General features: G+C 35.3%; 3 protein-coding genes across 4 annotated transcripts; all 3 read right to left on the reverse strand.

Moving 5' to 3' along the window:
• Nucleotides 1-1,423: 1,423 nt before the first annotated feature.
• On the reverse strand, nucleotides 1,424-6,055 carry LOC120332085 (solute carrier family 28 member 3-like). Its single transcript, XM_039399289.2, has 2 exons — nucleotides 5,874-6,055; nucleotides 1,424-3,310 (listed from the first exon to the last, which is right to left on the reverse strand). The coding sequence occupies exon 2, from the start codon at nucleotides 3,278-3,280 to the stop codon at nucleotides 1,424-1,426; it is 1,857 nt and encodes a 618-aa protein (XP_039255223.2). The 5' UTR covers nucleotides 3,281-3,310; nucleotides 5,874-6,055.
• A 3,231-nt stretch (nucleotides 6,056-9,286) lies between these two features.
• Nucleotides 9,287-12,197, reverse strand: LOC120330722 (PRA1 family protein 3-like). 2 transcript variants are annotated; one of them, XM_039397624.2, is made up of 4 exons: nucleotides 12,013-12,197; nucleotides 11,033-11,116; nucleotides 10,598-10,731; nucleotides 9,287-10,436 (listed from the first exon to the last, which is right to left on the reverse strand). In XM_039397624.2, the coding sequence occupies exons 1-4, from the start codon at nucleotides 12,195-12,197 to the stop codon at nucleotides 10,309-10,311; spliced, it is 531 nt and encodes a 176-aa protein (XP_039253558.2). In that variant the 3' UTR covers nucleotides 9,287-10,308. The 2 variants fall into 2 exon arrangements, with proteins under 2 accessions (XP_039253558.2, XP_039253557.2); XM_039397623.2 differs by having other exon boundaries at nucleotides 10,598-10,734.
• A 37-nt stretch (nucleotides 12,198-12,234) lies between these two features.
• Nucleotides 12,235-15,928, reverse strand: LOC120330723 (uncharacterized). The gene has a single exon (XM_039397626.2). The coding sequence runs from the start codon at nucleotides 15,830-15,832 to the stop codon at nucleotides 13,721-13,723; it is 2,112 nt and encodes a 703-aa protein (XP_039253560.2). The 5' UTR covers nucleotides 15,833-15,928; the 3' UTR covers nucleotides 12,235-13,720.
• Nucleotides 15,929-16,680: the final 752 nt, after the last annotated feature.

A 16,680-nucleotide genomic window follows, 5' to 3' on the forward strand; every position in this document is an offset into this window, starting at 1 on the left:
TAACCATTCAAATCACTCATTATGATGTTATGTATTTTTCAGAAATCTAATTTGAATCTTAATTACTGGTAAATATTACATCCAAAAAACTATATATGCAAAATTGTAATGCGTCAATTGTTATTAATCCAAATAGCTAAATATCAAACATATGAGCTTCAATAAAAATAGCTGCTTGGCAGTGTCACGACTTGAGATCGTTATTTAACATCCAGAAAATCATAAAATATGTTCAGTACAAGGTAAATCCCACAGGTATCAAATTTTGAAAAATTGGCAAAAAAATGATTCATTATGCAATATTTTTGTTTGTTTGATCAAGATAAAATGAAACTGTATAGAAAATAGTAATTGAAAAAATTAAATCTCAATGTCCAAAATAGCTTTAACGATTGCTGATCATTCTGCACAAAAACGATTACCAAAATAGGTATTCCAAAAAATAAATTCCATGTCAAGATATTCAAAAAAAATTGGAGACCATGGAAATCAAGATAAATTTAAGATGCTCATATTTAGGATCAATATACTATGATGAAATGCTTCGAAAACTTTTATTTTTATCCAAGTTATCTCAAAGTATGGCTTAGAAGAGAAGTCATGGGAATGGTGAGTGATTGCTTATAAGTCATCTGGTATAAATTTGCCAATGACTGGAATAAAGAATTTATTCTTATCACGAGTGGTCTGCTTTTATAAGGAACATTTTATCTGTTGATACAAGAATGCTACAAATAAAATTGGACAAAAAAAAGACAATTTAAAGCACAAAGGTATACAACGGAGATACTAAGTAAAATCTATCTAATGCTATCATGATAGTGTCAAGGTACAAAAGTTAGATTAAGACAATGAATTTCCTTCAAGTTGAGCTGAGACAAAACAACAAAATTTGCAAATAATTTATGATAAGAAGATACACAAAAATCAGTGGTTTGTTTTAAATAATGTGCAATGCTGGTATTTGGATCAAGTAAATTGGGGTCTCTGATGGCTTCCATTCCTCAGGATAGTCACCGAACACAATGGTGTGGTGACTTCATGACCCAGCATGAATTGGAATATTATCATAAAATGATGAACTCCAAAACAATATGCTTCATTTGGCTAGTATAATCCTGATTTGAAATGTTCATTCTGGTGACTACTTTAATAAAATCTCTTTTTAGTGTTTTCACAGAAAGTTTTAAACTTTCACAGACTTACTCCATACAAAATTATTACAAATAACAAACAAACACATTGAGAAACCTACACAGATTCAATTAAAAAGATACAAAAAATTGGAACATTGACTGGAAAGTAATCTTCATAACTTTCAAAGAAGAATAGCAAAGCATTTAAGGCATTCGGGACTAATGCAACATGTTTGAATCATAATGCCTCTTACTCTAGAAAACATGGGCTAACTAAGAAACGAATGTTAGAATCCGGTGTTATTCATGCCGAGAGTGTTATTACCAGTTGTAGGTGCAGATATGGTTTCCACAAATAGCAAACTGGCAATTGAAGCGGTCATGCAACAAGTGAAAATTCCTCCCATGAAAGCTCTCATTGCTAATTCCGCTAAATCCCCTTTTTTTTCCGGCATCAAACTTCCCAATCCTCCGATAATGATTCCCAGAGAACTTATGTTACAAAAACCACACAGAGCATGAATTGCGACAACTTCAGATCTCTCAGACATAAACATTGCAGTTCCATTGTTAAATTTTGAAACGTTACCAAGAAGTCTATTTTCGACCAGTGGTTTCATATTTTTATAAGCAATAAATTCATTCAAAAATGTTTTTACACCAAATAACTCCCCAACTGTACCACAATCTTCCCAATCTGCACCCATCAAAAAAGCAAGAGGCATGAAGAGATAACCACATAAAACTTGAAAAGTGAAATCAGGGTAACCAACAAATGCTCCAAACCAATTTAGACTGCTATTGATGAACGCAAGCAGTGCTAGAAATGCAATGAGGTTTGCAGCAATATTGGCAACTAGGCCAATAGACATTGATGCTCCTACAGCAGCAGCTTCTACTATATTTCGATCAGATCCTTCAGTTAATTTCAAGGAATGGGTTGTTATAAACTTAGATTTTTGACGTTCTGGAAACAGCAACCGAGATATTGCAAGACTGGCAGGTGCAGACATTACACAAGCTGTTAGTAAATGAACACTGTCAATTCCCATTTCCACAAATGCACCGAAAACAGAAAAGGCGATCGAACCTAGTCCACATGTAAGAACGGAATGTATTTCGGCTCTTGTCAAATCATTTAAGTAGGGCCGAACAACTAATGGAGCTTCTGTCATTCCAACAAAGATATTTGCAACAGAAACTGTTGATTCGATAGCCGAGGTACCAAGAGTCTTTTGCGTCACCCATGATAGCTTTCCAATGAACCATTGCATGATTCCTATATAATACAACATGTTCATCACAGTACTGAAGAAAACAATCATGGGAAGAATCTTAAAAGCAAACATATGAACAAAGTATGCATCACCAAACACAAACTTTGATCCATAGTCGGAATATCTCATGAAAGTTGCCACTTGGTCTCCAATGAACTTAACAGCATTGAATCCCACCTTTGTACGAAGCACAATCAAGCCTAGAATGAACTGCATGATGATTCCCCAAAGCACAGGACGCCAGGATACATCATTTGGATATTTGGAGAAGATGAAACAGACAAAGATGATAAGACACAGTCCGAGTAAGGAAACTAATTGTCGAGGACTCTGAATTATTATACTAACAAGCAGCCAAATAAAAAAAGCACAGACACAAACTACTTGCAACCAGAACAGAACTTTTTTCACTTTTTCAGATTTTGTGCATGCTTTCAAGTTGCATGTATTCTTCAGCAATCCAGATATTCTTTTAGAGCATACTTCCAAAATAACAATGACAAGTACAACGACTGTTAATACAATCAAAGGTATCGCTTGTTGGAATCCATAGACCATCGCACCAATGAAATAAGCACAATATCCTGCTAATAATAAGCCAAAAAAAACATGTCGTAAAATGGTTTTATTCATCTTTACAAAAGTGGTCGCTTCATTAACACCTTTTAGTAGCATTTGAGTGAAACAATTTCCTTTATTCTGCTCATCAATGGGTTCGGTGCTATTAGAAGAATCGAGTGGAGCCTTTTCCATGCTTTTGTCATCCATTTCTATCTCAACATCATCACTCCCTTCAGAAACTTTTCTCTTTTCATCACTTATAACTTCTCCATAACTTGGAATACTTCCGTCTCCTTTACCATCCATGCTAGATATTATATTGAAATGACTTCAACGCTATAAATACAATAACAGGAATAATAACAAAATTCATAAAAAATTCAGTTTAACATAAACTTGGATAGGCCTACTAAAAGTCACGGAATACAGTGGGGCACAGTTCTCCGATTCCAAGAGCAGCTCCACATTGAAAAACATCTATTATACAGGAAGGAAGAAGTGGAGGAAAATCCCTCCTTCACGAGACAGTATGAGACTTCATTTCGACTTAAAACGGAATACACTGAAATTTTAAAGCCTAATGGCATTCACTTTTCTATAATTTTAGGTGTCCATAAAATAAAAATTGCCATGTTAGATGATATCGGAATCCATTGTCCATTTCGGGCTTCTTTTTGACTTCGTTATACGATAATTTAATTGATGTCATGGATTTACAAAAATTTATAAAAAATCAGTTCGACTCCTATAAATCGAAACACATAATCTTGAATCCCTTTGATCTAATTATTGTATTTACCGACTTTTGTATTTACCGACTTTTGTATTTACGCACCATTATTTTGACAGGCATCGCCGAGACTATCGACATTGAACTGAATAAAAATGGTTCAGAAATATAGGGCAAAAGCGAAAATCAAATTAGCAAAATTCGAGAGACACGCCATTCTGTGTATGACTTTCTGTGACATAAACCCAGACATTCCCATGCATCGAGCTTCCTGCCCGATCTAAGCCCCTCGTTTCGAAGACGCACATGCTTTTTTTGATAGCCCCAAATCTGGAACCGAAGTAGTGTGCCAATTGAATGAGGCCAATTTACTGATAAAGTGCCTCTGTAAGACCGATAAAATACAGAAATAATATAACATAGCCTAAATCATTACGTTGAAGATAATCAACATAATAATTTTGTAATTAAATCTGTAAATTGAAGATTTGGATCCACATTACATCTGGACAATGAAGCAGTTCAGCAGTTGTTGTAAATCTGTGAATCCCATATTTGACATCATTATTGATATATAGGTTCCAAAATTTCATTCAATTTTTCTAATTTAAGCATGAAAAATACCGTAACATAAGAGAAGAATTAGTTAAAATCGATATTCTAGATATTACTGTAATACTGTATTAGGATAGGATTTACATATTTATCCCGGGGGAGAGGAAAGCTGATAAGACGGCTTATCCATATGACGAACCACGGCCTGTCGTCCGGTTACCATTCCAAGTCGGGTATGTGATTAGTTATATTGTTTGTTTTCGGAAGCATGGACTTGGTGGTGGAGGAAGCCGTAACCGACCAGCAGTTACGTGAACCACCCAACGACGACGAGGAGTCCAGCAATCCTCTCGCACATAACCATCCCTGCATGGGATTCGAACCTGCGAACCCACGCAGAGTAATTAGAGGTGCAGTGGCCAGCGTATTCCTAACGCTTAGCCCGTTGAGCCACACCGCCGCGCACTACATAGGTACGAACGTATGATACACACCTAACAGTCTAACGTTAAGTCTGTATTGCTATAAGTTCAGAAGTTAATCGTTTTCAAATATAAAATTTCTATCTACCGTAGATATTTGCATACCAAATTACGGTACTGATTTAAGTTCTCCTGAATACAGGAATACTGGAATATGGAATTACTTGATAATATTTGAATTTTCTCAGTGATAGGCTAGATAAGATAAGTTTATTTCGACTCCATAATCAGCAGAAAGGCGATAAAACGGTAGATAAAAACAAATAAATAAAAACTGATTATGAAATCAGGAGAGTAAACAAAACCTTAGATAAGGTTTAAAAAGTACAGAATAAAAGATGGAAGGTATTGCCAAAAAGAAGTGGTACATGTTCACTCACCTAAAACTACTGAATCAAATCATTCACACGCACACAACCAACCATAGGGCATTAATAAAATTCTGAAATTAGAAAAAAGAGAGAAGATTCAGATAAATTATATGGTAACCAAAAAAATAAATAAATAAACACATAAAAAGAGAGAAAAAAAGATAAGAAATGTAATAAATAACAAGAATTGTTTGCCACACCATTTTAATAATTTTGTAAAAATCCCCAAACAAGAGTGAACATTTTTTGCATTCGGCATTACTAGATTACGGTACCTACTTTCTCACAATGACAAATCACTGCATGTATAATAACAGCAATATTAAATCCAGGCATCTGGAACAAATAACTACTAATCCCATACAGCCATAACTGCCATAAAAATTGAAAACAGAAGGGCAGAGATGAAACAAACCGAGACACAACAGTCAACATCACTCCCTAATTCTCAAAAAACAAAACCGCCTATATATTCTGTGAATTCAATCCAAACCTCCCGCGCCATATTTTCAACCGGTTTTCCAAGCGGGAAACAACGTGCGCGCCGCGATGAATGAGACACCCTTCTAGCAATGTACATCAGCTAGTGGCATAAAATAAAACTACCTGCCTTAGGTCAATCGAAAAGCCTTGTACTTCTTCATCTACACTACATGACTCCAAAAATTGCATTACCTGTACATTTTTGGTGAATGTGGTCAACACGTGCAGCCTAGATAAACAAATATGCTATCCTACTTTTTATAGCAACACGAACATACCTTCTTCTGTTTGAATTTTGATCACGAACGAAGGTTTTTTTTGTTATTCTAATGAGGTGTTCAAGCATGATCAGTTACTACTTTTCAGAATATGTATTTGGCCAGAGTTTACTTTTTTCCAACCAGTAAAAAACGAAATACATCGATTCATATTGGGATCACAATCGCATATCACCCATGTTAACTAGTTTGGCGCATGCAATCCCCCGCCTCTTAATCCAAAACTACACCTTGAATAGGGTTGCCAACTATGGAAAGTCTCAATAAAGGACATAGATCACCGTCATCATTTATTTCGTAACTTGCAGGAAAGAACAATATAAAACAATAAAATACAAATTATATACAAACTAAAAAGATATATTGAAAATCTTCATGTGTTTTTCATTTAGTGTTCATTTAACATTGGCCCAATCTAGCTCTAATTTTGCAGTTGCTTAAGTTTATATTTCTCAAAGTTATATTTGTTCTGACTCTTTGCTGACTTCAGCAATTGTGGGTCACGTTTTGTTTTTTCCGAAAATTCACGACACGTGTCTTTCAAGTTGAAGTATATTGAAAGCTCACTATTCATTAGTTGTATGGAGCATCTGTTCCTTTCACTGCGCCATTTAGCTGACATCACACTAAAACTGCGTTCACAATAAGCTGAGGTTCCGGGAATAGAGGGCACAAATGAAACTATTTTGAAAACATTAACACACTTGAGATCGGCATTTACTGCTTGTTGTTTTGCATTCTGTGAACAGTTTAGTGAAGGGTCGGCCAACCTTTTTGGCCGACGGGCCACATTTTGTTCACTAGTAATTGCGCGGGCCACTTAACATGGTAATTATGTTCTAGTTTTGCTACACTGACTAAAAGTTAATGAAAAAACAAACAAAACCCTCGCACCAAACTTTCTCAATAATAAGAACAATAAAAAAACAAAGATACAGTTAAGTCAACAAAGTTTTTCTACACGTAGATTTTTTAGTGTGAAGTTTGGCACTGTTTTCTGCTAACAAGTTTGTCAATATTCGCTGAAATGGACGATGTAGCAATGCGAAGCGAATTTTCCATATGAATGCTAGAAATTAGTGATCTCACAGGGGATTTGACATGGTTCATCTGTGAAAAAACTTGCTTGTACAAGTAGGCTAAGTGCTGCCAAATAATGAGGTCATTAAAACTGCCGTTCTGCCCAAGTGTATAAGCGACTATTTATGTATCGATATCTTCCAGTTGGTTTCAATTCCAAATGGCGCACTCGTGGCTGGTTTGAAAGGGCTAGCAGAGCGCATTTCAGGAAAATGAACAAATTGTTTGTATCAAAACTTTATATTAACTACATCACTCGAAAAATAGAAGTTTTACTCATTTTTTTTCATTTAATTCCGAAAATACAGCGCGGGCCACTCAAAACTCATCGGCGGACCGCATGTGGCCCGCGGGCCACGGGTTGGACGACCCTGGTTTAGTGCTTTGAATCGCGCCAAAAGTTTTTTGAATGCGTGCAACTTCATCAAATAGATCATTCATATTCAAATTAAGTTTGTCTTTTAGCTTCAAATGCTCTACAATTTTTACAAGTGTCTGATATTTTGGAGAAAGATTATCCAAAAGAGATAATTTTGATAATTTTCCAAATGTTGAATTTTCATTAAAGTCAAATTTTTTTTTCTAAATACGATATTGCAGAGTTGAGAAATAATCTAAAATCTTCAGTTGCCTCTCGAGCTTCAGCAGCACTCACAATTGCAAGAAGTTGGTGAACATCATACCCAAAAAATTCTTCATCAGATGAAGATTTTAACCTATTTCTTAATTTAGTAAGAATGATGAAAACATATGCTGTTGAAGTTTCATTTTTTTCCAGTTCTTGAACAGCTAATTTGTGAGAATATCAAATACATTTCAATAAGCTGAGGAACTTCTGTTGACTCATTGTCAATCCTAGGAAGTTTAGGTAATTGTTTGGAACATTCAGCTGGTCTTCTCAGGAAATAAGAACTTATAGGGCTTTCCAAGAAAGTAAGATTCTTTCGATGCATGGGTGCAGAGATAGCGACCTAGCAGGTACATGACGCAGAATTTTATGAAATTCCGTCTCTACAAATATATGAATGTCTATAAGAGTTTCTCGTCTTTTTGCTGACATTGAGACATGACTGTAAATTTTCAAGACAACATTCAAATTTCCTAAAGCAAATTTCAATGTATTGTGTACAATGTGTGCACTGCAGTTAGCCGTATTAATACTATCATTTAGTGTGCGAACATTAGTATAAAGAGAATGTTTTTCTCCAAAGTTGCAATCAAATCTGCAATCTGCACTCAACAAGAAACTCTTTTCCAATCAAGTTGTAAATTGTTCATAGCGTTTTTCAAACAAGTGAACATTCCATCCGCACTTTCATCTGCATTCTAGAAGAAATCAATAATATAAGTAACTGTGCCATGTTCCAAGCTAAACCATTTTCTTTGGCCATTTGAGCCGGACCAAAGCGAAATTAAAAAGAATAATAGGAAGCTTGAAATACATAAACGGAGACGATTTAAGAACGGAACAATATCAAACACAGTACTATAACTATCGGGCAAAACGATGTTGGAAAAAATAAAGGACAATTATCATCTTAAGAAGGACAAAAATCTTAAATAAAGGATTGTCCTTTGAAATAAAGGACGGTTGGCAACCCTATAAGTCCTTGAAGCAGTTGAAATCCAGCACCACTCGTTAATGAGACAGCAGATTTGTAGATATTTCTACGTCCAGAGAAGCGAAAAACACCTCATGAAGTTTCACCGTGGCACCAGTCACCAGTCTTCCACCAGATATGAAATGTAACGGCGATTTTGGACTCGGGAGTACGATATAATTTTTAAATAGTCTTAGAGTATGTTTCACGCCAATGGTCTTCCCAGATAAACTCTTTCTGAAGCACAACTTACAATAAAATATACCACCAGCGCTGGCCTGAATGTAAAAACAAGATTGTAAATAAATCCTAAGAATGTCCAAATTCAATGACTCAGTCAATGCTAAATAACCAGCAACATCTTCATGTAATATCGCGTCCCTTTACTCGCAGTTGCAAGACCAAGGCGGTTGAATCCAGGACTGCACAAAAGTTTTGACTGATTTTTAAATCGCTGCACTACAAAGCCTATAAATTTCATAACTGTGTGCTAATTACAGTATATGGTTCCCCTGCGACAATGAGTGAATATATAGTGGCTAGCTTCTAACAAGAAATTGGGCGTAATACAAGTAAACAATTAAGTGTACCAAAGTAAAATTCAAGCAGATAAATTTCATGACATGCATTTTTCCAATTGAATAATGTTGCTACTTCTTGTGGTGAATGACGCTTTCAAATTCCATTCCCTAAGAACTAAAAAACATACCATCATCTTTCAATAACCGAGTGTGAAAGAAAATATACAACCCATCTTTATTACGATATGTATATATCAAATTACAACTGAAACAACCATATTATGCATATTAAATACATAAGAAACACAAAAACCAACCATCTATATTGCCGCTGGAAAATCAGCAGTGAACACCTCTAAAAATACTGCAGCACCATATATAAATAAGAAGCGTTGAGTTATGCAACTATTAAGTAAGGTTATAAAGAAAAGAACCAGAATAATATAATGTTGATAAATTACTTAACTAATAAAGATATATCTAAACGATTGACTACATGAAGGATAATCTAGTCTAGAGAATTATAGGCAGAAAATTAATCGCCACGTTTGTGAATGATCTCAAGTGCTAATTGCTTTTGAAAAATATCTAATTTAAAAAAAATACTGGTTCTGCACTGGGATGACCAAAACCGAATATTTCACTATTTCGAATATATCCTGGGAAAATATCTTCGACTATGGTATACATTCAAAATTGGGGCTAATTTATTGTGGAAAATTACATAAATATAAAGGTCATTAGTTTATCTGACCGCTTAAAATATCTAATTTTGAAATAAAAATACTGTCAATTATTCCTAAATATATATGAATTTTGAATGTAATCGAATATTAGATTCGCTTTGGACATCCCTGGATCAGCAGGTCAGATGGTTGACATACCTTACAAATCAGATACCGCTATCTAGTCACCGAACAAGAGGTTGTGGTCCACCATACCCTAAAGCCATCGACTTTTATATACTCTGAAAAGTCCCAACTAATTAAAGAAGGATGATTATACTCAAGTGTACTTATGAGAAATGGGCAAAGAAAATCCTTTGGAGTGGTTGCTTTTGATCACAATAAAGTAAAGAATATGGCAACGAAGACTTCCAGAAAATGATAAATTTCTGATATCTCTAAATGATTGTTTACTGGCGAAAAATCTGTTGAAATAGCTTGCAATTGTCTACATTAACCAAATTTATTATACCAAGCATGCTTAACAATAATACGTAAAAAGAAATCCTCAGAATTCTTGATCCATGGCTTTCATTAAAATTCCCATGGGAGTGGTCTTAAGGCCAACAGATTCCACTTTATTATTTACTTTGTTTTTTAAATTTCTCATCCGCAATGATGCATGAAGAAGAATACCTTTTAATAAAAAAAAAATATATAAATATACAAATGATTAATTAAAGATCGAAGCAAGCCCAATGAAAGTTTTGAAATCAATCACTAAAAAAACGGATATTCTACTGGAATATTTCACCTAAAAAATAATAAAAAGGATAAAAATATAAATTTGAACTTACAGAACATTGGTAATGCAATTCCAAATATGAACACGAGTACAGATCCCAACGCATACATCAGCATAGTAGAAACTGTGATAATCATCCCAATGACAACGCCAGGATATTTCCTTTTAAAATCTCGAATTTCAGCCCTGCTAAAAATGATCAGAAAAGCAATGTTTTATTTACAGAGCAATTTAACATTGTAGGTTATTGTTTAAACCAGTAGTTCTAAATCAATGGTAAATTTAACCATTAGGAAATATTCATTTTTTATACTACTAGTTTCATTTTTTGCATGTTATCAAACACTTTGTACATCTGTTATTATACTCTCATTGCAAGATACAGGTCAGCCTAGCCTACTTTTTTGTATAATATTGACGATGTGCCAAAATGGGAAGTTTGTACAATCGACTAAAAAGACTTGTTAAAGCAATGCAGTGAAATTACCTATTTGAAGCAACATACAGTGTCCCTGCAAATGTACCGCCCACCAAAATTCCGCCGAGTATCATTTCGTATGGTCTGACATAACTGAAAGAATTTGAGTACAATTTAAGATACTAGGATAAAATTTACATATTTATTTCAGGAGGAACGCCTAATATTACGGAAAACCACAACCTCTCGTCCAGTGACCAGTCTATGTTAGGCATGGGATTAATTAGCCAGTTATTGTTTGTCTTCAGATGCATCAGCCATCAACTGAACAGTGGAGCAAGCAGTAACTCACCCTGCGTGGATAGGAATCTAGAAATCCTCTCCCACATAATTCGAACCTGCGAATTCACACAAGGTAATCAAAGTGGCGGTAGCAAGCGTATTCTTAACGTCTAGCACGATGTGCCTCACTGCCGGGCAGAGCGTTGATGACAATAACATCTGCAATACCCTAGTACCCTATAACAGGGCTACTCAACTATTTTTACCGAAGATCCGCATACAGAACTTCAAAAATATTTGGGTCCGGTCTTTCCAGAAATTATATTTCGGCATCTTTAAACACGCACTTTCTCGGTCGACTAATGATTATAAGCTAATCAAGATTGTTTATTATGGTGTTATAGTTCCTCCCCATATATATTTAAATCTATATAAGTGATTTTATAAAAGGAAACTTCAAAAGTGGGGCTAATGATCCAAAATAAAGAATTAGACGCGGTTCGAATTGAATACCCGAAAGGTCCGGATTCGGACCGCGGTCCGCCAGTTGAGTAGCCCTGCCCTATAATATCATGTTAATACTTCATACTGATAGTTATGGGAGAATCAAAATATATATACGATTTTACATGAAAGTGTTGGAAAGCCTGAAAAAATCAAAACATTTCGAGTTGTTAAATGTACACCACATTTCAAAGTCAAATTTTTATTCCTACTGATTAAAATAGAAAATTGATATTAGAAAAAAACAATAATATTGCTATTACCCAACGATCAAAAATATCACAAGTGCAGATATCATGTAGTTCGTTTGATAATACAATAAATTATTCACGATTCTGTAATTCCATTTTTCTTTATTCTGATAATCGGGAAGCCCAAACCTTGCAGACCCAAGAAGATAATCTTGAAAGGTACGAATAGGAGCAAACTGTACATCATTCCCTGCCATTTTGAGTTTTTATTTTTGTCTTAATTTAAGTAAAAACCTGGAAAAATGACAAAAACTGTAACACAATTCACAAATTCCATTTAGAGAGAAATGCTTATAAACATGCACAAATTAGGGATGTTCACAGCCAACAGGAAGGCCCTCTCAGAGTCTCAGGAAGTTAAAAAAAAAACGTTTTTTCACTCAAAAATAAGCTCAAATGTTTTGAATTTTCGTACCACTTGGTTGAACATCCCTGAAAGAACAAACCAGATTAGCCCAAAGAAAATCAAATTTTCTAGAAAACTTAAGGTGAGCAACATAATTCTTGTTGTCACCCCAAAATCACGATAAAAGCCATTATGATTTGGTTTACATGATGTACTTATAATGCAACTAGTAAATTATTTTTATTGTCTGTATCTTTCCAAAATGACTGTTGAATAACATTTTTGAGCATTGCTTAAACTTCCGATTCTAAGGCAGGCAATCACCACCGGCAATCGAATGAGATTACTACCAGATAATTGCCAGGCTGTAATAAAAAAGGGCCTAATGTATTAGGTTACCGGTGGTTTGAGTATGTTCGAGTTTCTGGCAAAAACATATACAATTTCTTACAAAAAAATTCTAGCTTATAATAGTATCAAGCCAGTAGCATATATCATGCTAACACAAAATTCTCCACCACAATTTCCTAGCTATGTACAGAAAAACCACAAAAAATAATCAAAGCGTTATTGAAACAAGCTTCACAAGGCATTAATAATTTATGCATAAACCATTCCGACAGAAATCGAAAATACGAGAGTGTGAAAGAAATAACCTATTGATACCATGTTCATCTTTACATCAACAAATGACTTTTAACGCAATATCTCATTAATAAATCGGTTTCTCACTATATACAACACCCAGAAAAACACTAATTTATTAGTACTAAAAATACTGTAACTGATACAGTAAATTTATTCCAAACTATCATCAATATGTATCAACAACTATATAGGCCTCAGCCAATCAGTCTTGCCTATAACTTGTAATGTTTGCAATATCAGTGAAGACTCAGACCTTGCATGGGCGTGAAAAATAGGTTTATTACATACCCACAAAGTACCCACATTTTGGCACCGCTTGAGAATAAGTACATATACCCAATAAAATCTACATAATTCAATGTGTTGCACAAACCAACATAATTTAATATTTCCACAGGGGAACTTGGTTATATAACACATAAAAATATTAAATAAATGTGTATCAGATCAGTTTGTTGAATTGAAGTGATACATATTCACTAAATAGGAATGCAATGCACAAGAACAGGACCACAATCAAAAACAATACACAAGTTCCTTACAATTAACATTGATCTGTAATGCATAACAGCAATCCACCATTTAAATGACATCAAAGCACTTGATTTCTGATCAAAAATGAATAGAAATACATCTGAATTTCCAGTTATATTGAAGGCTATGTGTCTCGCATGCTCATGATTTGATCTAATTGTAGCACACAATGGAATAGGACAAGGGCACATATCATTTCCATTTCCAGCCTTGCTTCCATTTATCGGCTTGACTTCCAGTATTTGCCGCCCGAGCTCGTGGTGGCATCATATCAAGAAGCAATTGGCGTTCTTCTGGCTTCAATGAACTGGTATTAAATGGAAAAGGCAGCGTTGTTGATGATCTTGATTGACTTTGAGGACGAAATCCCCCACTTGAACTACCAGAACTTGTGTTAGAGCGTTGTTGTTGGTACTCCTGTTGAGCTCTTTGAAGTATTTTCTGATGACGACGCAACTGTTCTTCTTGAAGTTTCTTCAATTGTGCTTGCTGTTGTTGCAGTTGTGTTGCCGCGGCTACAACAGCGGCAGTCAGGCTTTGATTGGTGACCTGGGCAGATTGACTGGCTTGAGTCTGTTGCATCTGCGCTTGTTGTTCCTGCATCCTCTGTTCAATTTCCTGTTCTTGCTGCAAAGCTTTGACGAAAGCAGTTTTCAGTCGATTGGTGTGTTCAGCCTTGAGTGCCTTTTTCTGATTAGTATTGACACAACTCAAGCATATAACCTCATCAGGTTTATCTTTTACTGCTTTCCAAAGTGGACTGAAATCTTTTTTGCACTGCATGCAAATATGCGGAACAGGAATGTTTTCTTCTCTCTCTTTTTCTTCCTTGCGCAAATTTTTATTTTGCAAATGTTGAATCTTATTGACGACTTGCTCCAAACCCATCAAGCATATAAACTCATTGCTTGCAGCACTTGGTAAGAATGTAATTTCAGGTGGAGGTGGTTTAGGCGGAGGAATTTCAAGAAGTGTTTTTTCAAGCTGTTTACGAAGAGCAAGCTTCGCAGCCGCCTGTTGTTGTTTATAAGACATTGCAGGAGCAATGGGTCGTTTTTGCTGCTGCTGTAAAGCTTTTTGCTGTTGTAATAAAAATTGCTGCATATTAGCTGCCAAGTCACCTTGTCCAAGAAGTAATGGATTATTGCCATGTGAGCCACGCAACAGATTTCCCGCTTGCATAAGCTGAGGCATTTGCATCATGGCCGCGAGCGCATTGCGATTTGCTTGTAATTGAGCACTGCTAGTTCCACTGCTACTACTACTAGAACTTGATGTTTTATATCCTTGCGATTTCTGCGATGAGATAGTGCTCGAAGATTTTTGCTTCGAAGAATAGTTTGTAGAAACATTGGTGCTACGTTGATTGCTAGACGAACTGTATTGAGAAGGTGTTGTGCTAGGTTTTGTGCTTGCGACATTTGTAGTCGACTGTTGATATTTTGAAAGTTGACTTTGCCGCAGTTTTTTTAGTAGTACCAACTTGGCTTCTTCTCTTCGAACAGAGTCACGAAGTTGTCGAATGCGACTCTCTTGCGTTTTATGCATTCTTGCAAGCTTTATCAATGTTTCTGTTTTGCTATTCTTTCCTGGACTAAGTCCAAGTTCATCATCACTAACAACAATTACATCAGCATCTCCAGTATCAGCAATTATAATATCAGTGATACCATCAACGTCAGATTTTTTGACCACAACATTTTCTTTATCTTCATTTGGCTCCTTGGATTTGCTCAAGTCAACAATACTTTCTACGGATTTGTCAGTCATTTCAATATCAGTCATTTCTGGCTTCTTATTGTCTTCAACTTCCTTTTCTTTCTTCTCTAAGTTTGTAACTTCATCTAGTAATGGTTTTGCCTTCGCAACGGTAGATTCAGTTTCCAGCACTTTTTCAGTTTCTGGATTTGATTTTGCAATTATTTCTGAATCGTTATCATTTTGTTCCGGTTTGGAAATATCAGAATCCAAGAATCCTTCCTCTGTATCAACAGTTTGATCCTGATTGTTATCCACATCCACTTCTTCTACTTTCATTCTTTTTGCGTCCTCTTCTGGATCACCAGAATTGCTATCATCCTCTAATTTTCGTTTCATAGATTCTGCCAATTTCTTTTCATCAGTTTTATTCTGCTCAACTTCTACTTCTGCATTTTTGTCTACATCATCTTGTTGCGAAGGTTTTTCTAAATCGTGTGTAACATCTTGAACTTCACGACTTTCTTCGAGCGGAATTGCCGGTTCAATTTGTGATTTTTGTTCCTTTTCTCCTGGGCCATCTATCCCTTTTTCAGGTTCCGACATGATGCCCGAAACTATGGGCAAAATGTCCAAATATCAGTATTAAAATCCCAATAATTTTAAATTAGAAGATGAATATTCTATAATTATCAAAATCATAACTTGATGGATGAACTATGACACTATATGTGGGAGGGAATGCAGGGGAGAAGACATGGTCTACATGGAAATAGATAAATCAACTTTTCCTAATATTAGAATCACCCTATATGAGCCCAATTCAAGTATTATCTCTAAAAATTCACTGGTTACCATTTATTTTTAACGAATACTGAATAGTCGAGTAAAGAATATTTTCAATATACAACAGGAGTCTGGAACATGCAGACATGGAAGGTCGATACTCCTATTGTAAATAAATAAGAAACATTAAGTCTGTTAAGAAGTCTGTAACATAGCGTGTTTTTTTCTCTGTTGTACTTCATCGTAATCGCTGATTGTTTGGGCAATGCGGTCGTTTCGACGATCGACATCACAGATGTATATTTTTTCCTCTGTAAATCCGATTATTTTTTCCTGAGGAATTCAATGATGACGTTTTTAGATTGCGCTTCTTTTTTTGCGTAGTATTTGCGCAACTTCATTTTACTGTATTTTTACCAATATTGACGGACAACAATGTCCAGACATCCCCCAAAGGAGGGGGGTTCATTCATCGGCAAAATGGGATTCTATGAAACAAGACAATGTCTCTCAATCTGAAAAGTGCGCCGTACTCTCATGGGACCTTAATTGTATTTTTCACTGAATCATCTTGAATGCTACGCAATATCTTTTGTGTTTTTCTATGGTGTTCGTGTTATTTTCGTATTAAATGGATAACTCTGCAATTTGTGATTGTGTGAATCCTG

Source organism: Styela clava, chromosome 6 (assembly GCF_964204865.1).
Source record: "Styela clava chromosome 6, kaStyClav1.hap1.2, whole genome shotgun sequence".
NCBI lineage: Eukaryota > Metazoa > Chordata > Ascidiacea > Stolidobranchia > Styelidae > Styela > Styela clava.